Genomic DNA, 23108 nt, shown 5'->3' on the forward strand with positions numbered 1-23108 from the left:
ATGGAATATACAATTGTTATCATTGAAGAGTTGATCAGAAGCGATAGCCATCGAATCATCAAACCCGTGGGTAGAAATAGGGGTTTCAGGGTCTGGTAGGCAAATTAACTTTTTTCTGCCGATCGAGTCCTCGAGCCAGGATTCGATCAACGTCCTGGGAGTGCCCACTGCCCAGCGGGAGTCTCCAGCGGTCAAAGAAAACAAAATTAAGAAACAAGAAACAAGAGTCCCCTAAATTCTGAAACTCGCCAGGGGGCCCACGCGTTGACGTGTACTTTTCTGCCCCTATCTGTTCACCGCCCAATCAAGCCACTGGAACTGCCGTCACCGCCCCCACGGCCCGCTGAGCCTTCTTCGTGCCCCTAAATGTAAACTGATCCTGCCCCCCGTTCTTTTCCTTCAACCACCTCTCCCCCCCCCCCCCAAAAATTACACTCACCCATAGTCACTCTTTTGATCGGGTCTTACCTTCTATACAATAATGGCAAACGGTCGCTCTTCTCAGGATGAACGCAAGCTCGAGAGTGGTGCTGCTCCGGCGCCCGCTCCGAGTTCTGGCCTGCACCCGGCTTTCTACATTGCGTGCGTCGTCGCTCGACCCTTCCCCCTGGGACTCTTCGCGCTCTCTTCGAATCCATAGCTAATACGTCCTCAGTCTGTGGATTGCTCTGAGTTCCAGCGTCATTCTGTTCAACAAGTGGGTTCTGTCTACTGCCAAGTTCAGTGAGTGTTTCCCCTATTCGTCTCGTCCTGAAATTCGTGTCCGTCGATTGATCTCGTTACTAACTTTCATTGTTTCTAGACTTCCGTAAGTGCCATGCGCCGGGCTTCCAATCGAATACATGCCCGCTTCCTCCTCGTCCAAAGACCTAACAGCTAATGCCCGAAACACAGCACTCTTCCTCACAACATGGCACATGATCTTCGCTACTGCCATGACCCAGGGTCTGGCCAAGTTCACCACCATCCTGGACTCCCGCCACAAGGTCCCCATGACCCCCAGCACCTATGCGTGAGTAATCGACGACCTAAAATGTGTCTGGACTTGATCTGGGTAGATTGCTGCTAACACTGGTATCCCTGATAGTCGTGCCATTGTCCCCATCGGTATCATGTTCAGCTTGTCCCTTATCTGCGGTAACCTGGCCTATCTCTACCTCAGTGTTTCCTTCATCCAGATGCTGAAGGTAAGCCGAAGACCCCTCACTCGTAACACAGTATCGAGCATAAACCAACAACTGATCGTATAGGCTACCAACGCTGTCGTGACTCTCTTCGCCACCTGGGCCTTTGGAATTGCTCCGGCCAACTTCAAGACCCTTGGCAATGTCGCCATCATTGTCGTTGGTGTCGTTATCGCTTCCTTCGGCGAGATCAAGTTCGACATGCTTGGTTTCCTCATCCAGTGTGGTGGCATCATCTTCGAGGCTCTGCGTCTCGTCATGGTCCAGCGCCTGCTCAGCTCCGCCGAGTTCAAGATGGACCCTCTCGTCTCCCTGTACTACTACGCTCCCGCCTGCGCCGTCACCAACGGCGTCGTTGCTCTCTTCACCGATGTCCCCCGCATGACTATGAACGATATTTACTCTCTTGGTGTCATGACTCTCATTGCCAACGCGCTGGTTGCTTTCCTTCTTAATGCCTCTGTTGTTCTTTTGGTACGAGATCCCCTCAACTTTCTTTTCAACCAATTCACCCGCTGACTGTCCCATAGATTGGCAAGACCTCGGCCGTCGTCCTTACCATGGCTGGTATCCTCAAGGATATCCTGTTGGTCTGCGCCTCGATGATGATCTTCCGTGACCCCGTCACTCCTCAGCAGTTCTTCGGTTACTCCATTGCCCTGGCTGGCCTTGTTTACTACAAGCTGGGTGCCGAGAAGCTCCAGGCCCTTAGCACCGATGTGCGTCTGCAGGTCGGCGAGTACCGCCGGGCCAACCCGGCCAAGGCCAAGGGTATTGCTGTTGGTGTTGTTGCCACCATTGTCCTGCTGGTCTTGTACACTGGAGCTCCGTCTTCCGCCCGTCTGACCAACTAAGGGTTGCCGCCTTATTGAATTCTCCCGCTATTTGCAAGAAGGTGAACTTGCAGAATACGCACCGCAATAGCTTCTATTGTTTCTTGCCGCTATGGCTTCACCGAAGCTTGCTCTACACTTTTTAACTGTCTTTGATAGAAGGGAATGCTTTCTTTTTCTTTGCTGAAGGCATGCATGTACATTTGGAGGGGTATAGATGACTGTCCTTGGGATTCAAGACGAACAACAATTTTTTTCAGGCCATGTCTTTGTTCTAATGATTGTGTTTCCTTTGCCTGACAGTCTTGAGATTACCAATGGATACCACTGAAAGCATATTTCCGTTTCAGACCTTGAATACTTCGAAAGATCCCCCATGAACATGGCTTGGCGGAGCCCGTCCCGCCCTAGTTATCCCTTGTTAGGGTACTCTTGAACAATACATCGGTCAGCCCATACAACAGAGCACCCACTGCAAAGGTGCCAGCCAGTATAGAGAAAGCAACGCGGTACTCTGGCGCATGTTTCACTGGGAACAAAGCACTTCCATAAAGCTGCGCCAATGCTGCAATCCCATTCATCGAAGCCGATATGATCGCTCGCATATCCCGATTGACCGATGCCACGGCTGTTAAAGCGAAGGGTAACCGAGCACATTTCTCGTCCAGATTGTCATGTTGATGAAAATACAGGAAGATACACCTCGCCATAGCTCTGGATTCCGACAGTGAGAACGAGGGCATCCCCAAAAGAAGCCAGTCACCTAGGGAGGGGGCCTCTAGCATCCAGATTGCGGGCAGCGAAGTTGTGTGTCTTACAAGTGCTAGCCAAAGAAATTATGAACCTAGTCTCGATTATCAAGATGAAATTTTCAAGGTCTTCAAGAATGAACTGTGGCCGCACTATGGGATTTCAAACACGCCGTCCGTAAAATCGACGACTTGGGCCTTCTCCACAACTCCATTGAGGCTTTGAACAAAGGCTTTGTGCACGGGATCTTCCCTGACATAATAGTCTCGGTCCTCTGCGCTGGCAAATTCAACGACAAAGGCGTGTGTGATACCATTCTTGGAAGGTTAGTCCAGTCCAATCACCATGACGGTAGTTTGTTGCCAACTTCATTTGCGGCACTTGGCTTGGTTGTTGACTCACCTGAATCCCTTCAATTGAATTATCTGCCCCACCAGAGGAAGACTTGATATATGACTTGTTGGATGTTGGATGGATGCAACTATCCTTCAATCCCACCATACGATCGCATGTCTTTACATGTTACCAGCAGTTAGCTTTGAATTCACAACTTGAAGGCGTACTCCAACAACTCACATCCTTAATGACTTGAGTATCTACACCAGATTTAAACTGGAAGAGTACGATATGTGTGATTGACATGATGGAACAGCAGAAAATGAGAGGGCGATCATGGAATCGATTCGCGCTGAGAAGGCGTTTGCCAGTTTCTTGACTAGGTTGTGTTTTTGGGGTTTGTCGATGCGGGGTTCGGGGTTCCAGGTTGATTATCAGATCCACGAGCTTCACGTGATGCCGCCTTCTCAACAATCTCTGCTTAACTATATCATGTCCGATCCTATTTATTCAATTCCCTAAATGTTGAGTATCATCTAGGCAATGAGGAGATCTATGTCTGCTGAGATAATCGGTCAAATCAAACGAGATCAAGGGCTTAGCCGTCATACATCCTACCTAGCTGGGAAGATACAGCCCCTTCCTGATTTATACGTAATGTCGGTTTTCTTCGGCGTTATAATGGAACAAAAATGGAAAAAAAGGCAACTTTCGGTAGTAACTCAAGATAGGTGGCACTAGTGGGGGTGAGCCCCGGATTTATTTCCGGGGCATGTACAGTCAGTATAAAGCGTTCTTGATGCCGCACCCACAACACTCCTTGATTATGGGTCTACTCGTGTACAGAAAAAGATCGAAAATGACAGCAAAAAGCGTTCATAGTGACCCCATAACCGTTGACCAGGTTGAAGCCATTGCTCGACAGAAGCTTCCAAGCAATGTGTATAATTACTATGCCTGCGGTGCCGACAACCAATCAGCACTAGAAAGGAATCAATGTGACTTTGATAGGTGAGGCATGAAGTCCCTCAATTTTAGAAATCTTTCTGATATTATTTGGCCAGTCTACTTATTCTACCACGCGTACTTCGCGATGTCTCTTCTGTTGACACGTCAACGGAACTTTTCCAGACGAAATTTTCAATCCCGATCGGCATCGCACCCAGCGCTATGCAACGCCTAGCAGGGCCAGAGGGAGAGCTGGGTATGGCAAGTGCAGCAGCCAAAATGGGCCTCAATATGACTCTCTCCTCAAACTCGACAACATCACTGGAGGATGTGGCCTTTGTTAGGACTCAAAGTGAACGTAAATCCATGGCTCCGTTCTGGTTTCAAATCTATCTTACCGCCGACGTGGAGCTGCGTGTCCCTTTAATCAAGCATGCAGAAGGTAAGTCTGCTGAGATAATCAAAATCACTTCTAGCAAGTCTTTACTGATATAATGTAGCGGCGGCCTATCAGGCCCTGGTTCTCACTGTCGACACCCCAGTTCTAGGGAACCGCATCAATGAGCGCCAAACCCCATTGATTCTTCCCGAGGGCCTTCGTTTAGAGAACCTTGAACACGATAAGGTGGAAGGCCCTCGAAAGCCATCCCCGAATCGCATCTTGATGGATGCGCGAACCCTCGAACAGGCAACCAATGCCCTCCGCGAGATCGGAGGCAAGGCCCACAGCGCCTCTCTAACCTGGGAGTCGACCATCAAGTTCTTACGACAAACGACAAAGATGAAAATCATTCTGAAGGGTATACTGGCACCCGAAGATGCTGCACTTGCGGTTGAATATGGCGTTGATGCTATAATTGTCTCTAACCACGGAGGCCGACAACTGGATTGCGTGCCTTCTACCATCCAGGCATTACCAGGTGTCGTACAAGCAGTGGGTGGAAGAATACCGGTTATTCTGGATGGAGGTATTCGCCGAGGAAGTGATGTTTTCAAGGCATTGGCACTCGGCGCAGACTTTGTGCTTGTCGGACGGCCAGCATTATGGGGGCTGGCGTCTGACGGCCAAAAAGGAGTGGAAACGGTGATGAATATTCTTGAAAGGGAGTTGAGCCGCACCATGGCATTGGCCGGAGCATCTAACTTGCGAGAAATTAACTCGACTTTGCTTAGATTGTCTGTGGATGGGCGGTTGAGTAAACTTTGAATATGGTGGTATTGGTCTATAATTGAAATTCGCTAGGATTCAAGAGAGCCAACACACTTTCCACCTGAATCTCAATGATATATTTCTGGTCAGTCAATGTATGATCTCCCTGTGGCCATGATTAGAGCCTTGCTCATGGTAGTAAAAGACGAAAGCGAAGGCGAAACAGAAGGTCAAGATTTGGTCAATCAACTCCGGTCGGCGATGTTGCTGCTGCTACTGCTACTGCTGCAGCTTTTTTGAGGAAGGTCTTCTCTTCCATCTTGCCAGCTCGAGCAATTCGCACAGCGTTTTGCCTACCTTGCATTCAGCAATTCAATCAGAGGTTCTCGGTATGCAGGAGAGTCTTACCTCGACACTGATAAACTTCCTGCAATATCTGCACCGGATAGTGGGTTTGATGATCTTGTCATGAGAGATGAACATATACAAGTGGGCGACCGCAAACAATGTCAAGCTGACTCCAGCAAAGTTGAGTATGTTTTCGACAAACATTCTGTACCATCAGTCAGAACTGTATTTCCGGGGCTTGGCTGCTCCAGCCACAGCTAAGGTGGCAGGCTATTTAAGGATACTTACCCCCAAGCCAAAACAAGTGCGCCGTCATCCCTAGCCTGCTCGATGGTATTATAACCCTCACCGTCAACATAATTGGGTCCTTGGGAGAGAACGGCGAATTTCTGGTCCATGTTTCGGTTCAGGAATGGCAACAAAGAGACGATCGGCAACGCCATATCCGACACAAACGAGGTCACCACTTTGGTGAACGCGTTAGCGATACTAGAGTCCGCACATCGGGTCAGTCATGAAAGAAGATTATTGAAGTTGAGGGCGAGTCGAATTTCCTGACATTAAACCGAGGGCGACCTCGAGGACGTTGTCACGAGCTGCGAAGTTGACAAAGGCCCGCCATCCATGCCGCACCTGCTCGGTCGCAGTCTGGCTGACTCGGATGAGGACATCGGTGCTATCGTCGAGTCCGCGCATGTCGTTGAGACGTTGATATCTCGCCGAGGCCATGGGGGGGGGGGGTTCTTAATTGTTCGTGGTGGTGCTTCACATGGAGACCTCTCGTCATTGTGCATGGATTATCTGTCAGGTGGGAGTGGGCAGCGGCCAGGGGAGTGGGGACGCGGCTGGGGCTTTGATATGGCCGTGGCTTGGCGTGAGGGGACTGGCCACAATGCTTCACCCTCGCGGCCAATGATATTCGGAGTTGGTGGCCGTGGGCAGTAACTACCAAGATCGACGTCTAGCTATCTCCAAGTTTTGGACGAATGGATTGTGTTTGGGGAGTGAAGCACAGACAGGATCTACGATACCCTGACCGTCTGACTTGGACAACCATGAGAGGGGCCTTGGCGGAGTACATCGAAAGTCATGGCACAATGGATAGATGACGGCTGTTTTTTGGAAAAGAAGGGAAATACTGTTGAAGATTGATTAAATAGTGACTGTAAAGTGTATCTTATGCCCGACATTAGCCAGATGGCACCCAACCCAATTTCTGATACCTTCCGCTAGTAAACCAACTTTGTGTCATGCCAAATAGCCTGTACAACTGACCGATCTTCAAGCGGGGCTCTCGGAGTGAGTTGTCTGAGATTGAAGAGTGGGGCTCGGGGTGTCTCGAGTCCAGCGCTTCTCGCTATTGCTTGCGTTAATCGCCTGCTGGCTGGTGTTTGCAGTCGAGCCCACATGGCGCATCCAAACTTTACGGTGTACAATCTTGAACAATGGGCGCATATTCGACAAGCACGCTGCGACGATACCCACGGCTGGCTCGATGCACGTCCATACACAGGTGATATCGTCGCCAGCCTTGGACAGATCAATGAGGGAAATCAGTCGAACGATGTCGAAAATGAGAGTCCTTGTCATCATTAGTAAATTCGCTTCAAGACTTCGGTCAAGGATGAATGCTTACAAAAAGCCTAGAACAAAAATGATTGAGAGACCAGTCTTCTGCGCTTTGGAGATTTGTAACCCCCAGAGGGTGTGCATGGGCATGACCAAGATGATGGCGTCGGTGACAATGTTGGGCATCTGAAGGCCATAGTAGAACTTTCCCAGATCCATGCAGCCACAAGGAATCATAGGATTCCAAAGCTTCTCAGTTGGAATACAAGTGAAGCAGCCGGCCAGGATACCGCAAGCAGCCCAGAGAATGATCACCATCGACACAACCTTGACGGCGATATCCATGGGCTTCACGGGGAACAATCGATTGTAAAGCATCAAGATGGAGAGTTTGATTGAGGCCACGTAAAGGGTATAGAGAATAGAGCCAGTGAAGAGAGTCTATAACAATACTCATGTTAGATGCAGTCACTTGATGAGACTCAAGGATAGCATACCTTCAGGTAAACAGTGAGCTGCTCGGGTTTCACGTAAATTATGTGTGTTCTTAGGCCATTGTAAAGGACTTCTTAAAGTTAGAAGCAATACTTCGTGACAGACCGTAGTCGGGAATTTACTTACGGACAACGCCTGCGATTGAGATTCCCCATTCCCAAAACTTGAAAGGTCAGACAGGAGTCCCCATTTAGACTAGGCATGAGAATCTCATCAGGGCCGAGATCATAAGATTGTCATCGATAAAGAGACCAGTTCCATTGATCTTTCGAGATAGAACCCGGAAGCCGACTGCGGTGGTGGACAGGATGAAAGCGAAACAGGTAGACGTGATGATAACGTGTCGGAGGTTATCATGGTTGACACCGGTGGATTCCTGTGAAGCCGTTGACATAATGTTAGACCGGTATAGTTGCTGACGAACTCGAGATTAGCGACTGTCCGGATTCTGAACGAGGACTTGACCCAAGAACCGGGATTCTGGGATCCACGACCTAATATATGTGTATCATCGCGACCAGCCGCCACCGAGGCAATTAAGCTACGACACTGGGTAGCTTAGCCTGATAGACAGGTCTCAATGTTAGTTTTCCCCCGCGAGTCGCTCAATTGATTTCTCAGGTCTCTCGACTGTCGTGTGGTTACTACGCGACCCGGCGTCACTCCAGGTGGGAGGACTTACGGACCAGTCGCGCCCTTACATGCATCGACGACCAAACCCTACGCTTTTCAGCGCAGCGAAAGGCCCAGCACCCGCCGACACACAAGCTACGAAGGTTGCCCCGATCGAGGCAAGTCGCAGCACAAAGTTCTGGGGAATATTCAAATGTCTTCCCGGATCTCCACTGTCTGAAGTATACGGCTTTTCCCGACAACATTATGGTCAATACTGGACTGATTACTTGCGGCCACTATCAATCCAGAGATCAGTGGCACTGTTTACCTGACCTTGCTTACTTCCGTGGCTAGTGCGATGGCCATAACATGCGGGGGAGCCACAGACTGGGCCCGAGATCTGCGTCGGTAGACATTGACGAATCGCTTTGTAACGGCAGGCCGAGGCGCGATCGAGCTCGTTCAATGGACCTGGTCGGCCGATCGTGTGATTTTGCGATCGCAGTGCTGCAGATGGCTCGGGAAACTCTGATACATCGCAAAGTATCCAGTTCGCTAGGACCAGCTGTCAAAAGGGTCAACCCTGGTTCCAGGATGATGATCGCTTGTTTGAATCTTGGAGTACTTGATTGCGGACTATTGTTGATCTACTCTTACATATGTAGATTCCTCTAACTAGTTAGTTATTTGGCAATCCTTGATGTCCCCGGTGATAGCCAGAGAAATTCAAGTGAGGAGGGCTTCTCTGTATTTACTTTTCCAGTTGTAGCACTAAATGTCCAGGAGTTATTCGCCCCACCTTCTATTGAATAACATTCAGGTTGATTATCGTGCTGTGAAATCAAGATAGACCTGACTATAAGAGTGGAGTCGTAATTCCTTCAACTTTCTTAGTTCTAGGGTAACAGGTTTGCTAGCAAGGTCTCAGCCAGACTGATTCCACCGATATCATTCCGCTCGTATCCCTGTACGTGGAGAATGGACAGGTCGCCCGCTGTCTGCAATTCCCAGCATCCTGGTTCTTCAATGGGTGATCTACAATGCAGTCTGGTAGCGACTGAATAAGAATTCGCTACTGTTCCATGATTGGGAAGAGTAAATCTGATCGATACAAATAACCATGCGAACACTACATATGCACATCTGCCCCCATGACAATGCATACTCCGAGTGCGGGAGTCTAGCTGCCTTGTATCGCATGGGATCTCACGCTCGCATAATATGTGTGATATTCCCGCGCGATATGTACACAGCTCAAATCATTTGATATATAACAAAGCCCTGGGCGATAGCACCCTCTCTCATTTTGGCGGTAGGCCATAAGACATTGGTCCAGGGGCTGCATATGGCGAAAGTAGAGTTGCGCCTCGCTCCCGGGCCGCCCTCGCTCTTCGCTCTTCACGTTTCTGAAACTCCTTCTCATCTTGAATTAGAGTGCAGCACGTGCAACATGCCGCTCGAACACAATCCGAACAGACATCTCCTTCGATTCCATATGCTTTTCGTGTCCTCGTGTGCTGGATGGTAGCCAGAAGCCCTGTCGTGGATATTGTCAGCGAAGCGTCTCTTGTGTTTTCATAAAGGGCTGACTTACATTGGCAACCGCAAAACAGAGTCATCGCAGTACATGACCCGTTACATGTATTGTATCCCAGCATATTAGTCGGATCCTCTTTTCGCGATTTCATGCTCAACCGATGCTGAGTCTTCCCATACAATATACAAGGACAGATGATTCCCAGACAACAGGTTCCGATATTCGAACAATCGCATAAGCCATGACTCCATGTGCCACCTTGTACCTCCTGATTTGGATGCATAATTTGCCCAGGCTGATGGAACACGCTTAGGTCCGCCACGGGCGGGGCTTGTGATGAATTCATAGTAGGAGTCGCAGGTGATGGGAAGTAGGAGGTTTTCGGCGATTGCAATGGATTTGCATCGGGCTCTATTGAGAGAGTATCGCTCCTTTTGGGTGGTTCGTTCGTTTTGAGAGGTAGTGGACCCAGAGAAATGGGAGGGCTGTTGTAGGCATATTGGGATATTGGAGAGGGCTGTTGCTGTTCTGGGGAATTTGCGAATGGGGCGTGGAAAGCGGGATGTTGATCTGGTGGTGGGTATCGGGGGTATGTTGGAATGATGCCTTCTTCTTGTATATATCGCTTTTCCTCGCTTGCAATATATTTATGTGGCTGGTTTTGTTCTTGCTGCTGCTGCTGTGTAGGCGCTGGCGTTGGAAAAGTCTGAGCCTGTTCTATCGCATTCTGTGGCTGCACAGATAGATTGGAGTTCGCTGGTAAAGTAGGCGGGGGAGAGACAGGCCCTCGAAGCTGAATTTCGGCATGCATTTCCAGCGGCGTCTCAATGTATGAGTATCTTTGGTCCTCGTTTTGAGTTACCTGTGTGTCCAGGTGTAGCGGCCGACTCATCTCGACAGCTGCAACTCCAAAGGGAGTCCCGTTTATACTTTATGTGCAATATGAGGTGCGATCTCAGATCTTCCACTCAAAGCCGTGTATTTTGGATACATGTGATCTCACAGCTCATGAGTGATCGAAAGCCCAAGCAATTTTGCCTTTATGTTAGTCGTACCGTCCCACGAGCCTTCCCCTGGATATCACCATATATATAAACTATCTGCACAACCTTCGAAATCAGATCAAGCGTGGGAAACGAGTGATCTCCAGGTCCACGGAAGATGGTTAGTGAAAAAGACACGCAAGATGGGGGGAGGAGACCAGCAGGTTAAACCATCAAGGTGGAGATGCGAATTGACCTGAGGGGGGCTAGATTAGAGCTCCGCGGGGATGGGGCGCAACGAGTGGCTTGAGAGCTCCGGGTTCGAAGCAAAGCTGGTTGGTAAGAGGCCCTAATGCAATGTCTTCACAGCGCCCACAACTCTGGTTGGGCTGGGGCCCGCCCAGCTCCTGCCGTTGGGCGTTAGGGCCGTTCTCATCACACGTAGGCGATCACACCAAAAGGACGATTGGACTTGTCCGGTGCAGTGCGGACAGATAGCTGCCTGGATAGTCTTTTGGAAGGTGGTATCGCTGTTAGGATTGAGAGGCCTATAGAGCGCTCTGGTGGGCTCTTTTCAGATTCTAGACTTTTCTGGCTTGTCACGATCCAAGGATGGTTGTTATCGGCATCCTTGAGCGGATTCGAGATCGACAAGATTCCTAGGTACGTACTCTGCACAGCGATAAACAACCTTAAATCTCGGGATCTGTGTGTGGTCGTGTGCTCTTTCACGATGATACCCTCAGTTCATCCGCAGCGATTATAGCGTCGCTTTTCCGATTTCGTCTAGCACTTTGTGCTGTCAGATTGCTCCGACCCCGCCCTGGAGCGCCTCAATCCTCTAGTTGACGGGCCGCGGACTAGCGTCACGGATTTCTAGAGAGAATCCACTAATGAAGTTGACTTCGGCCTAATTTAGATAGATTTATATACGGAGTAGTAAGCAGGCATTTATTTCACCCAGGTGTAAATTTCTAGGGCAGTGGAAGCTCTGTTGGTTGATTATTCTTCGGCTTGTACACTCAAAAACGCCCAGCAAGGAAGAGAGTTTTGGCCATAGGCGTTTTCCCCGGTCGAAGCTCCTAAAGCTCCTCAGGAGGCGAGTGAAGTGGCTTTATTTTCTTTTTCCACTTTTGTTTTTGCTTTTTCGACCTCAAGTTGAGGCATTCTGCGTATTCAGCCATTGCGTGATCAAGCTAGGCTGGGTAGTCATACGAAGGCCAAGAGAGGGAGAGGATCCATGCTGACGTTAAGTCAGGAGAGAGTTGGACCGGGCGACAGGCAACTCCACAAAAGGATCCTACATACTATCCTCGTTGGTCCAGATGCATAACAGCAAATCAAAGCTGCCCCCTTCATAAATAACTCAATTCCCCGGAAAATATTACTCAACAATTTCTGTACCCGGCTCTCCGTTCAACCCTGGGAGGGCGGAAACCTGCTCGTTATTGCCCATTCCTGGGACTCCAAACTGCTCGATGTCCAATAAGACTGGTCTCTTTGGCCACTCTTCACGCACAAGGGATTGAGCATGAATAAAGCTGGCTGGCCCTCGCCGTTAGCATCTGCTTGCTCCGCGATGGAACTAGGAAGCATTTCCCAAGCTTTGATGGTCAGAAGGGATTCTCCAGCAAGGGGACAACTGTCACCAATCGCGAAGTAAGCATCATCTCGAGTCGCAAAGAATGGCGGAGGCGACGCCTATGGTTGATCGGATAGAGTGCACGCGATGAGCGGCGCGCCGTGATTGGGTAGAAGCAGTGAAGAAAGGTCGTTCCACGAAACCAGAGCTTCATCGGGCCGAGAACTTTGTTACTCGTTGCCCCCACAATACAATTTGAAGTAGTCAGCAATAGCAAACCTGGTGGAACCGTGGCAGAAGGGCTCAAGGAATCCAGGTTGATGATAATGATTAAATTAATTCGGGAGCAAGTTGGTATTCGGCTTGAGCCTCATGAACAGGACGTGTCGATCAATTGCCTGGCTGTGGCTGATCTGCTCACATTCCGAGGTCTCCGGGTCCTGTAACACGCAGGGACTTTGAAAGTATCAGGAAAAGCTGCCCTTCTGAAAGTCTCTTGCGATATATAAAGCCTTCGCGAATCAGCTGCAGCTGAGGACCCCGTGGGAAAGGGACAGGGTCTGTAGAAATGTGAGAGACGGGAACGAGGCTCGCCCACTGGCGTTGACTGGATCTGGTTGTGGCAGAGGGTATCTGGTTTGATATTCATGTCCCTTGCAGGATACAGCAGGTAGCAGAATGGTAGTGAATATTGGTAGCGTCGATAGGATTGCAAAGTGCATGGTTGAAGAAGAGCAGCAGTTGGAGACGGCAAGAAGATTCCTGGCCCGTGACTTCATCCCGCCTTTGTCCCAAGCTTCTCGTCTCGTGCCAAGTCCACGGGACTTTTTCCACCTGCCTTCGTTTCCCTCTTTCTGTGTCGTTAGTCGTAGTGGGTAAAATAATCGACCTCGACAGGGTTTAGGTTTCAGGACTGTTCATGAAACCAGGTCCTGTCAGATCAGCTTTTGACCGGTTCTCCTCTCATCGAGACAGCCCAAGGCGGTGACGGGCGATCGGCGTCACTTGTGCTACCAACCCGAACCACACGCCCCGTTTGAGGTTCCTCGATCCTTAACTTATCTTTCTCCTCCTCCTCCTCCACCTCCTCCACCAAGTTCCTCCGTGGGATCCGTCTGAGCTTCTCTCTGATCCCTGCTTTCCTCCGATTTGCGGTCAAGCCCTCTTCAACCTGTAAGATCTTCCCTTTCTCGAACGTGGCCCGCCCTTCCATCTTCTCCAAAAAAGAAAAAAAAGGAACCTCCCCTGCTTGATTCTTACACTCCCCCCCCGGACAACTTCCTTTCTCAAGTTGCGGGCTCCACTAACTTGCTTCTGCTCGTCTTCGTGACGCCAGCTATCCTCCTGTGTCGCTCAAGCCCTTCCCTGGACCACCTCCCTTTCCCCGAACTCGAAAACAATTCCCCAATTTCTTCTCCCACATCGCCCGCCCCCCCTCTAAACAGCCAACCACCGCCGGCTCCGCTTTCCTTCCATTCCGACCGTGCAGGCCTGACCAATGTCCTCTCCATGTCAAACCCGCCGCCCGTTCCCGAAGATACCTTGCCTGACCCCCTGGTGACACCTGCCACGCCTGCCCATCATGATTGCTCGAAGGAGACCGAGCGAGCTCGGCCCAACCGACGTCACCACTCATCGCAGGACCAACACTTGTCCCAGGGGGCTCAACAGGCGCAATCCCCATCGCGTGCAGAGTCCCCCACAACTACTCATCAATGGTCCCAGCCTAGCTCGACCTTGGCCCTAAAAAGGGCCCCGACAGTCCCGTTGGAGAAATTTCCCCGTCCCGACACTACTTACAGCCCACAACTGTCCGAGAGAGATAGTATCTTTGCGACACATTATCTCCCCTCGGACAGCGCCGCAACTACCCCACAATTCCACCCCGAACAGCCCTCGGACAATGAGCGCCAAGTCAACTTGATTCCTGGCCTGGATGATGTGTCGGGGTCGCTAGGTCCTCTTTCCAAGGTCTCTCCCCATCGTTCTCACGACGAGCCTTCCCACATGGAAGTTGACGTCCGCAGACACATCCCATTGCGCTCGTCCTCCCTCTTCTCACCAGCCGATATCACCCGCCTGTCTCGCCTGCGCTCGTCTATCTCGTCAGCAGACGAGGGAAAAGGTGTAGGGACGCAGACCGGTGTTCAGTCGCGATTGCCTGGGCCATTGGATCAATCAGGTACGGAAACCAGCGGCTCGCACAGTTCTCTGGCTGAACGCAGTCTTCTTCCGTCCGTATTAGACGATGTCTCCCGCTCACCACAGTCTCTGACGCCTCCTGCGCCCGGTCAGGACTGGCCGATGGTGAACCCGGAGGCAGCACCTCATACTTCGCGGGCAGAATCATCCCGGGGCATCGCGTTGGATCGGAGTTCAAGCAGGAGTCGTCGAGGTCGCGTGGACAGTTCCATTGAAGCAGATCTCAGCAACGTAGAGCCGGCTTCTCACGTACGCAGTCGCAAGTCCAGTCACTATTTGGGCTTGTTCAAGGAGAACACTACATCACCGGACCGCAAACGAAGAGAGGACCGTGCTCAACAGCACGATGAGATATCTGAACAGACCGATCGTACCATGGAAATTGAACACCCGACCTTGCGCCTAGTGGCAGAGGAGGAGGGATTGCTTCGGAAAAGCATCTCACTCCCTTCGCTAGCCGACGGACCTACGTTTGACCCGCTAAAATCGGCAGGGCTACGTCCCCAGACGGAGGAAGAGGAGCTACATCAGCGCCGTCTACCGGTGTTACCACACAACCTCCTCGAGGAAATCCGAAACTTCCATCTCACACCCGGTGGAGGCCGAGGGTCTTCATTTTCTAAGAGTATCCCAACGCAGTATGCCGAACGGGGTCGTGATTATTTCCAGAAAGAGCCTCACATTGACCGGTTTTCCGAGTCATTCAGTTCTCTTGAGGAGGAGGAACGCCAAGCATCTGAACGGTTTGAGGATGAAGAAGAGGAAAACGAGCAGATTTCGTCTGCACTGTACTTCCCTCATGAACGCGTTGAAGTTTCCAAAGGTGTCGAAGGCGCTCAGCCTTTAGTGGCAGACCCACATGGTGGTGCGCAACCGGTGCAGCTCTCCGCTGCGGAGACGGGTCATGAGCTCATGCTGGTGCCTCAAGAGCGGAGCGCTTCACCTGAGCAGGAAGTCGGCCATGTGGATATCTCTTTCCGGTCTAAGACTGAAAGTAAAACGCTCTACGGCGAGCTTGGAGATATTCGCCATCCTACTGAGACCGTACCGGAAAAGTCTTTAGCTACGATCTCCGAGCGCTATGACTCGACCTGTGAATCCGATGCCCCATCCGCGGATGAAAGTGGCCTTTCTGTTCATGACGAATCGAGTCTGACTGATGACGCGGAATTAACGCCTACAGCAACTCCGACTCAACGCTCCCGTTTCCCTCCAAAGCCTAAGCGGAAGACCCCTGCCCCTCTTGGAGCAGTGGAACTGAAGCCTTATCGACATCAGGTTGGCGGTCATACGACTGTATTCCGATTCTCCAGGCGCGCAGTTTGCAAGCAGCTGAATAATCGAGAAAATGAATTCTATGAACGCATTGAAAGAAGACACCCCGATATGCTAGTATTCCTTCCCAGGTATGTACAATGCCTCATGGAGGTGCTTCATGGGACCCGCATGCTGTTGAAATCTTTCTCATGTGGCACCTGACCATGTATGCTCGCCAATGACCCGTTGCTTATAAATATTGCAGATACATAGGTGTTCTAAATGTGACATTCTCGAAGACCTCAAAACGCTCCAAGAACCGCCCAGAAAATGGTGCCCACGATACATCGGATGCAGCTCATGCCAACGGAACCTCGTCATCAAAATCCCATGCACTCGAAGCTCCCGAACCACAGCGGATTGTAAGCCAAAAGCAAATAACTGGCGTAATCCCTAAAGTTATCCTCGAAAATAATCGACACATTATCCCAGCCGACCTTTTCTCCCGCACCCACCGACCACGACTAGTAGATGATACCATGCTTGGTCGACCTCGCTCGGCCGACGGCTTAGGCAAGTTATCCACCGAATCTGATCCATCCTTGAGGAAGCGAAACAAGATTTGGGGAGCCACCACGGTCAACCGAAAGCTGCAAGAGCAAGTTCTGCGGGAAGTCTTCAGCCCACCAGCGATTCATCAACATCGACGCCATGCTCGTGGGCATCTGCAGCTACCCAGAGCTTCTTCTGACATTCCCCATCGCCGTGGAAATCTGTCAGAAGATCACACGGCTAATACCCGCCCCTCTTCCCTGATTAAGATGGAGATTCCATCAATCCCGGAACTGAAAATTACATCCCAGTCGGATGAGGGCAAGACCCTTTCATCATCTGCGTCCACCGCCCTGGAAGAAAATCGGAACCGACTTGAGAAAGTGAAAACCGAGGAACAGCCAACTCGGTCAAGCTCTCTCAACCGAGGCCAGCAGGTACGACGGCGTCACTCGGGAGGTGGTCTCCAACGACGGGGAAGTCTAAACTCGAACAACACTGGCGATCTCATGTTCTTCGACGATGAAGGGTATGGTGGCGATAGAGAGGATGAAATCTTCTCGATGGAGGGCGATGCGCTCGTTCCCCCAAGCCAACTCCCAACACTCAAGGCGACCTCCTCTCCCTCTTCGGGAAGTACCTCGGTCAGTGAACGTTATTCGACGGATGTGTCAACTCGAAGGCCCCATGAGATTCCCCGAACCATTGTTAAGGATGACGACGAAGACGTCGGCGCCCATCTGCCTAGCAACCCCAAGGAGGCCCAGCTGAGGAAAGATGAACGTGTCCAGTTTTTCCTCCTTCTGGAAGATCTCACGGCCGGTATGAACAAACCATGTGTGCTCGACCTCAAAATGGGTACTCGACAATATGGTATCGAGGCAACTGAGAAGAAAAAGAAATCTCAGAGGCGGAAGTGTCAGTCGACAACCTCACAACAACTTGGCGTCCGTCTCTGTGGTATGCAAGCCTGGAATGTCAAGAAGCAAGAGTACATCTTTGAAGATAAATACTTCGGTCGAGACTTAAAATCTGGCCGAGAGTTCCAGGATGCTCTCACTAGGTTCCTCTTTGATGGAGTCAGCTACAGCAGTGTGGCAAAGAAAATACCCATAATCCTTGAGAAATTATCCCTCTTGGAACATATGATTCGGAAGCTGGATCGCTACCGGCTCTACGCAAGCAGTCTTTTGATTCTGTACGATGGAGAGCAGGCGACACCCCCGCAAACCCCCAGTCATCCAGGTGAACCGCGTCCAACCCGACGTCAGGCATCTGAGGATGGCCATAACAATATTGATGTCCAGCTGAAGATCGTGGACTTTGCCAACTGTGTCACTGGCGAAGATGAATTACCACCAGACACACCTTGTCCACCCCACCATCCTAAGGATATTGATCGTGGATACCTGCGTGGCCTCCGCACGTTACGTATGTACTTCCAACGGATCATGAGAGAGATCACACAAGACGAATTCGTGGAACGAGGCGAGGGCGAGGCAATTGCCCTTGGTTCCCAGCCCGCTGTCCGTGAATCTTCCTCGGATCAATTCTGGGACGAGAACGTGATGGAGACTGATGCGGGTGAGGTCAGCTTCTGATATCCCGATTTATGTCCTTTTCTTTCTTGTCATTTCTCGTTTTTTCTTGTTTCATTATGTGGCAATGCTGCCGAGTTTATGGCGTTTGGGGGATAGACAATGGGTCCCACACCTGGAGTTCCCCTGTGATTTTTGCTCGATTTTATGTTTCCTGCACGGTGCTGTCCTTTGATTAACGAGGGCGCTACGAATAACGACCCCCCACGGATGCTTCGATGACCCCCTATCAATGCCTGAATGCATTTAGAACCCCGGCTGGCTTGTTTTGAACCTTTTCGTTCCTCTTCATTTTCCTGATCTGTTGAAACTTCGCTTCTCCCGATTATGTGTATCACATTGATCGTCTTGATTCCCCATCCACCATTGGTTCACTTCTCGGTCTTGTTTTATTGATAATACCCGGCCATCGGGCTATTGGTTGATCTTCTAGCACTCCGCGGGGCCTGGCGCCGGCTCCCTGGTTCTTGTACATGATATTTTGTTAGGATTAGACAATAAATCACTTGTCTCTCACTTGGATTATTTCCCGATTATCTAATTGTGTCTCTATAAGGTTGGGAAATGATGTTATCTGCGTTGATTAACGGAGAAAGTAGTGTGCGCTTCACTTATCTGTAGAGGCTTGTCAGGCTAGGGTGTAATTAGACAATGAAGTAAATTACTTACAGGAGACTGTCTCCTACTGATTTGGTTTGAGCTTGAATACGATATTGTCCAATACCAAGGTTGCGGATCCCAACTTTGATTATTCTTCACCTAGACAGGCCGTGCTTTACCAGATTAGGCAGTCGGGCAGCTGTGATGATGCAACCGCGGCCTTGGTCACGTGTCCGCTGATAAGCAAGACCCCCGGCTTTACTCCGCTCCGCCTTGAGTCAAGCTAGCTGAGCTGTCGGGTACAACTCACTCCCTCCCCTCATTCCTCATTCTCTAGGCATTTCGCGTTTGCCTTTCATATGAAAGCCGCTTTTAGACCATAGAATGGCCCGATCTTGAGTCCTCAAGCACGTAGGGAGCTCTATCAACAAAGAGGCAACTGATCCACCCACCTGACCCCAGCCACGACCATTCAAGATCCGCCTACAGTCACGGAGCAATCTGCGGTGCAAGTGTTGGACTGACCAAATCCGCCTGCAGGTCTGGATCATAAAGCAAAAGGGCCCCAGCCTTGCGATCTCTATATCCGATCTATCTTGTCGGCTGATTTATCCGCCGGCGAGTACTATCGGTAAACAGCATGCCCGGCTCAAATAGCCAAACAGATCATACTATCGACAAGCGGGACTTCGATGCAAACCGACCTCTGCTGGCTTCAGACCAGGAAGGGTCAAATGAGGAATGGAATCCCGAGCTAGTTCAGTCGCGACCGAGATCGCACTACTCACGCCGCTCGGGGGACAGCCGACGGGGAGCAGGAAGTGATGATGGACTCTTGAGCGATGTTGTCGAGGGTATTGTCGAGCGGGACCGACGGAAAATGCATAAGGAGGTGGTGCGAGTGATAAGCTTCGCGTGGGGAGTTGTTACTTGGTATGTCTATCTTGAGTCATGTCTTGCGACACTTGGTTGCTAACACTGCCTCTTCTAGTCTTGGGGCGGGAAGTATTACCGCCTTCTCGCTATACGGCCACCTTCTCCTCACTCGACTCCGATATACCCAGCTCCAAGTGAACGCTGTATCGATTGCCGCCGAAATTGCTATGTACTTGCTTGTCCCGCTATTCGGATATCTTTGTGATCGGTACAGTCCATCGCCACTGGCGCTATTCTCGGGGCTTCTTTTTGGGCTGGGATATATGCTTGCTGCCTTGGCATATAGAAGTGGACCTCCTGTTGACGCTGGTGGTTCAGGCTGGCCATTTTGGGTCATGATTGTGGCCTTCATCGCCATTGGAATGGGTACTAGCTGTATGTACCTAGCGGCTGTGGCAACATGTGCCAAGAACTACGGCAGGGGGAAACACAAGGGAATCATGCTCGCTATCCCCATTGCAGCATTCGGTCTCAGCGGTATGTGGCAGAGCCAGCTTGGAACGTATGTTCTATACGAAAAGAACGCGGACGGCAGTCGCGGTGATGTGGATGTCTTCAGGTACTTCATGTTCCTGTCGATCCTATTGCTGGTCATCGGAATCATTGGCACATTCGCGTTGCGCATTGTCGATGGCGGCGAGGAGAAGTATATCGATGAAACTGTTGAAGAGCTCGAGCGAAGTGGCTTGCTTGAGGAAAGTGAATTCTTCCGTCCACGACATGAGGTCAGAGCGGCGGTTGAGTATGGGACTTTTGCGGGTGACGATGATGAACGCTCGATCACTCTCTCAGAGGAAGAGCGCGAGCAGCAAAGACGCGAGAAAGAGCGGGAAGAAGAGGAGCGTCGGAAGAAGAATTGGTTACTCAACTACGAGACCCGGGTCTTTCTTCAAGATCCCACAATGTGGTGGCTGGCTGCTGGGTTCTTCTTGGTAACCGGACCCGGGGAATCGTATATTAACAATGTGAGCCTCTTGCAAGATGCTGCTGTACATTCGGTAACTAACATACCATATCTAGCTCGGGACCATTATTCCAACCCTGACTCCTCCTTCCTATGAGGCAGACGCCTCGCCCCCAGCTGGTCTTCCTTCAACCCATGTCACTACCGTTGCTTTGACTTCAACAATCGCCCGTCTTCTTACCGGCTCTCTATCAGACTTTTTCGCGCCCCCGGCAACACATCTCTTTCCGCCCATTCCGGAGGGTGCACGTCATCGACCTACCACTCCAATGAACTCCCCCCAACAATTTCCAGAATGGCTTTCCTCCTGCCTTCAGCCTTCCTCCTCTCACTCGGCTACTTGATTCTTTCCACCCCAATTCCTCAACAGGAACCACCCATCTTCCACCTCACGACTGCTCTTGTCGGCTTTGGCTATGGTAGCGCTTTCTCCCTAACCCCAATCATCATTTCGGTAGTATGGGGCGTGGAGAACTTTGCTACGAACTGGGGTATCGTTGCTATGATGCCCGCGCTGGGTGCTGCACTTTGGGGCGTAGTCTACTCTCGTGCCTACCAGAATGCTATTGATGATGGTGCTGGCTTCGGTTCTCCAGATGGAGAGTGCCATGGCTGGAGATGCTATGGGCTTTGGGCCGTGGGTTGCACAGCCAGTGTTTGGGTTGCTATCGTAGTTTGGGCAGCTGCTTGGAGGGGATGGAAGCGCAAGGGCGTTGTTGTTTAAGTCGGGAATTATCCTGATTTGCCTTTTTGTGCCGGCGTTTACCATGATGCATTTCTCGGCGATGGAGTGTTTTTGAGTGCAATTAGCGACAGTGGATTCGGGTATCTCTAGGATTTGGACTATTTTATACAATTTGGTCACAATCTTTCTTGGTGCATTCTCAGCGCATGGAACTCCATTTAGTTCGTTTGCTTGCAGACAACTTCCGCTATCGTTGGTTGTCGCGTGTCGCTTTGGTCTTCGACAGACTTGAGAACATCATTGGTGGGTATCTCAAACTTTCTATCAATATCCTCAAGCTCTAGACGACTAGTCTCTGGAATGAAGAAGAATCCAAACAAAACAGCCACTGCCGAGAGGGATCCGTAGATAAAGCCCAGCTTACCACCAAGATACACATGCCCAGGCGTGTCCGCAGTTTCCATGTACGGGTATGAAAATGTCACGGCGAATCTAAGAAAGTTATTGTCAGTACAATGTTCCACGGAGTATCGAAAGAGAAGGTAGGGCAATGGCTTGAGTACATACTCAGTAATAAGCTTCACGAAATAGGCAATCTGCAAAGTCATCTCCCGCAGAGGGGATGATGGAAGCTCTGCACCAAGCACATAAGTCAGCGGCGCCCAGCCGAGAGACCAGCTAAAGCTGTATATCACCAACATGGCCACGATTCCTCGTTTGGCCGCCAGGTCGCTCGAGTCCGCAGTTCCTAATGCACCCATTGTCATCAATGCTGCTGTTTGCATGGTCGAACTGATGTGGAACATTGTTCTACGCCGTGACGGTTAGTCTTTCCGTCTTACCGGCCCAGGGAGTATTCGTCTGTGATGGAACCATCTTGTGAACATACCTACGTCCGACACGATCAATAAGGGACCCAGAGATAGCGATAGACCCAATGTCGACGGCATTAGTGCCCAGAGTAACGCTGAATGCGTTGACAGACTTCAATTGCTTAACAAAAAGAGTGCCATACTGCGAAGCGAAGGCTTGGCCAGTGGCTTGTTGAAAGAAATTCGCAGCAACAACGACGAAAGTGCGTTGTCGATTCTGTGGCATGAACAGATCGCGGAAGCCCTTCTTCTCAAGCTGGTGGTCAACCTTCTGAGAAATAATTTCAAACTCCTCTCGGATACTCTCCTCTGGAGTATCGTCGGGCTTAAGTCGAGTCAAAGACGCAAGAGCTTCGGAATGTCGACCTCGAAGGAGAAGCCACCGGGGGGATTCGGGCACGAACCAAATCGACCAGCTGATCAGGAATGGTACAACTAGAATGAGGCCAAAGGGTATTTGCCAGGCTACGTTTGAATGGATACTGGATGTTCCACGGGTGATTGATGTGACAACTAGACCGCCGACTTTGATGCTCAGCCAGTACAACACTCCCATTCCACCGCGAACTTTAGCCGGGGCTAGTTCGGTCAATGTTGTTGGAATTACCGCCATTTGCATACCCAGGTAGACATCTTCGTGGAAAACATTAGCCGGGGCCATTCAAAGAGAGTGGTATGGAGTTTCTCACAATGCAATGCTCTGCCAGCTTGTATTTGAGCATCTGTTCGCGAACTTATCACCACCGAGGCACTTCCTAGGGCATATATGCTCATGACAGATATGCACATTCGCCGGCCATACTTATTGCTGATATATCCACCGAGGAACACACCTATTAGGCAAGATTAGTCGGTAGACGCGAGAAGCCGCATAGCCACACACCGATGATTTGCCCGCCAGCTTTGAGACTGTTGTACAGCGATGTAAACAAAGGGCGTAATTTCCACACATCGGCCTTCTCGTTATAATACCCGAATTGCCGTTCAAACGCGTCCATAGCCTGACATGATGCAAAAGCTTGATCGCTGAAGCCATAGTTGAAAGCGGAAATTACCAGCAGACTTGTTGAGAGAATGAGCATGAGGCTCAACTTCTGCCTGAAAAAAGGCAT

The 23108-nt window shown here is 50.6% G+C and overlaps 8 protein-coding genes across 8 annotated transcripts; 4 read left to right on the forward strand and 4 right to left on the reverse strand.

Annotated features, from left to right (window-relative positions):
* Nucleotides 1-481: 481 nt before the first annotated feature.
* N7458_012100 (sugar phosphate/phosphate translocator) lies at nucleotides 482-2038 on the forward strand (the record flags this gene model as incomplete). Its single annotated transcript, XM_056915482.1, has 7 exons — nucleotides 482-582; nucleotides 656-723; nucleotides 803-808; nucleotides 895-1012; nucleotides 1088-1187; nucleotides 1251-1658; nucleotides 1715-2038. The coding sequence occupies 7 exons, from the start codon at nucleotides 482-484 to the stop codon at nucleotides 2036-2038; spliced, it is 1125 nt and encodes a 374-aa protein (XP_056760236.1).
* Nucleotides 2039-2919: 881 nt separating this feature from the next.
* Nucleotides 2920-3409, reverse strand: N7458_012101 (Dabb family protein; the record flags this gene model as incomplete). The annotated part of the gene is made up of 3 exons (XM_056915483.1): nucleotides 2920-3084; nucleotides 3170-3280; nucleotides 3344-3409. The coding sequence occupies 3 exons, from the start codon at nucleotides 3407-3409 to the stop codon at nucleotides 2920-2922; spliced, it is 342 nt and encodes a 113-aa protein (XP_056760237.1).
* Nucleotides 3410-4007: 598 nt separating this feature from the next.
* On the forward strand, nucleotides 4008-5258 carry N7458_012102 (alpha-hydroxy acid oxidase; the record flags this gene model as incomplete). The annotated part of the gene is made up of 3 exons (XM_056915484.1): nucleotides 4008-4114; nucleotides 4168-4493; nucleotides 4552-5258. Coding segments are annotated over 3 exons (1140 nt in total), but the record flags the coding sequence as incomplete, so codon positions are not given.
* Nucleotides 5259-5446: 188 nt separating this feature from the next.
* Nucleotides 5447-6278, reverse strand: N7458_012103 (MscL family protein; the record flags this gene model as incomplete). The annotated part of the gene is made up of 4 exons (XM_056915485.1): nucleotides 5447-5554; nucleotides 5610-5754; nucleotides 5838-6038; nucleotides 6109-6278. The coding sequence occupies 4 exons, from the start codon at nucleotides 6276-6278 to the stop codon at nucleotides 5447-5449; spliced, it is 624 nt and encodes a 207-aa protein (XP_056760239.1).
* A 552-nt stretch (nucleotides 6279-6830) lies between these two features.
* On the reverse strand, nucleotides 6831-8007 carry N7458_012104 (uncharacterized protein; the record flags this gene model as incomplete). The annotated part of the gene is made up of 5 exons (XM_056915486.1): nucleotides 6831-7131; nucleotides 7186-7559; nucleotides 7616-7686; nucleotides 7740-7776; nucleotides 7810-8007. 5 exons carry the CDS (start codon nucleotides 8005-8007, stop codon nucleotides 6831-6833), a joined length of 981 nt encoding a protein of 326 aa, XP_056760240.1.
* Nucleotides 8008-13839: 5832 nt separating this feature from the next.
* N7458_012105 (inositol polyphosphate kinase KCS1) lies at nucleotides 13840-17942 on the forward strand (the record flags this gene model as incomplete). The annotated part of the gene is made up of 2 exons (XM_056915487.1): nucleotides 13840-15938; nucleotides 16055-17942. 2 exons carry the CDS (start codon nucleotides 13840-13842, stop codon nucleotides 17940-17942), a joined length of 3987 nt encoding a protein of 1328 aa, XP_056760241.1.
* A 1237-nt stretch (nucleotides 17943-19179) lies between these two features.
* Nucleotides 19180-21163, forward strand: N7458_012106 (MFS transporter; the record flags this gene model as incomplete). The annotated part of the gene is made up of 4 exons (XM_056915488.1): nucleotides 19180-19472; nucleotides 19531-20440; nucleotides 20496-20688; nucleotides 20757-21163. 4 exons carry the CDS (start codon nucleotides 19180-19182, stop codon nucleotides 21161-21163), a joined length of 1803 nt encoding a protein of 600 aa, XP_056760242.1.
* A 179-nt stretch (nucleotides 21164-21342) lies between these two features.
* Nucleotides 21343-23108, reverse strand: N7458_012107 (sugar transport protein; the record flags this gene model as incomplete). Its single annotated transcript, XM_056915489.1, has 5 exons — nucleotides 21343-21616; nucleotides 21692-21934; nucleotides 22014-22629; nucleotides 22686-22829; nucleotides 22880-23108. 5 exons carry the CDS (start codon nucleotides 23106-23108, stop codon nucleotides 21343-21345), a joined length of 1506 nt encoding a protein of 501 aa, XP_056760243.1.

This window comes from Penicillium daleae, assembly GCF_028827525.1.
Source record: "Penicillium daleae strain IBT 16125 chromosome Unknown utg000009l_segment0_segment0, whole genome shotgun sequence".
NCBI classification, from domain to species: Eukaryota; Fungi; Ascomycota; class Eurotiomycetes; order Eurotiales; family Aspergillaceae; genus Penicillium; species Penicillium daleae.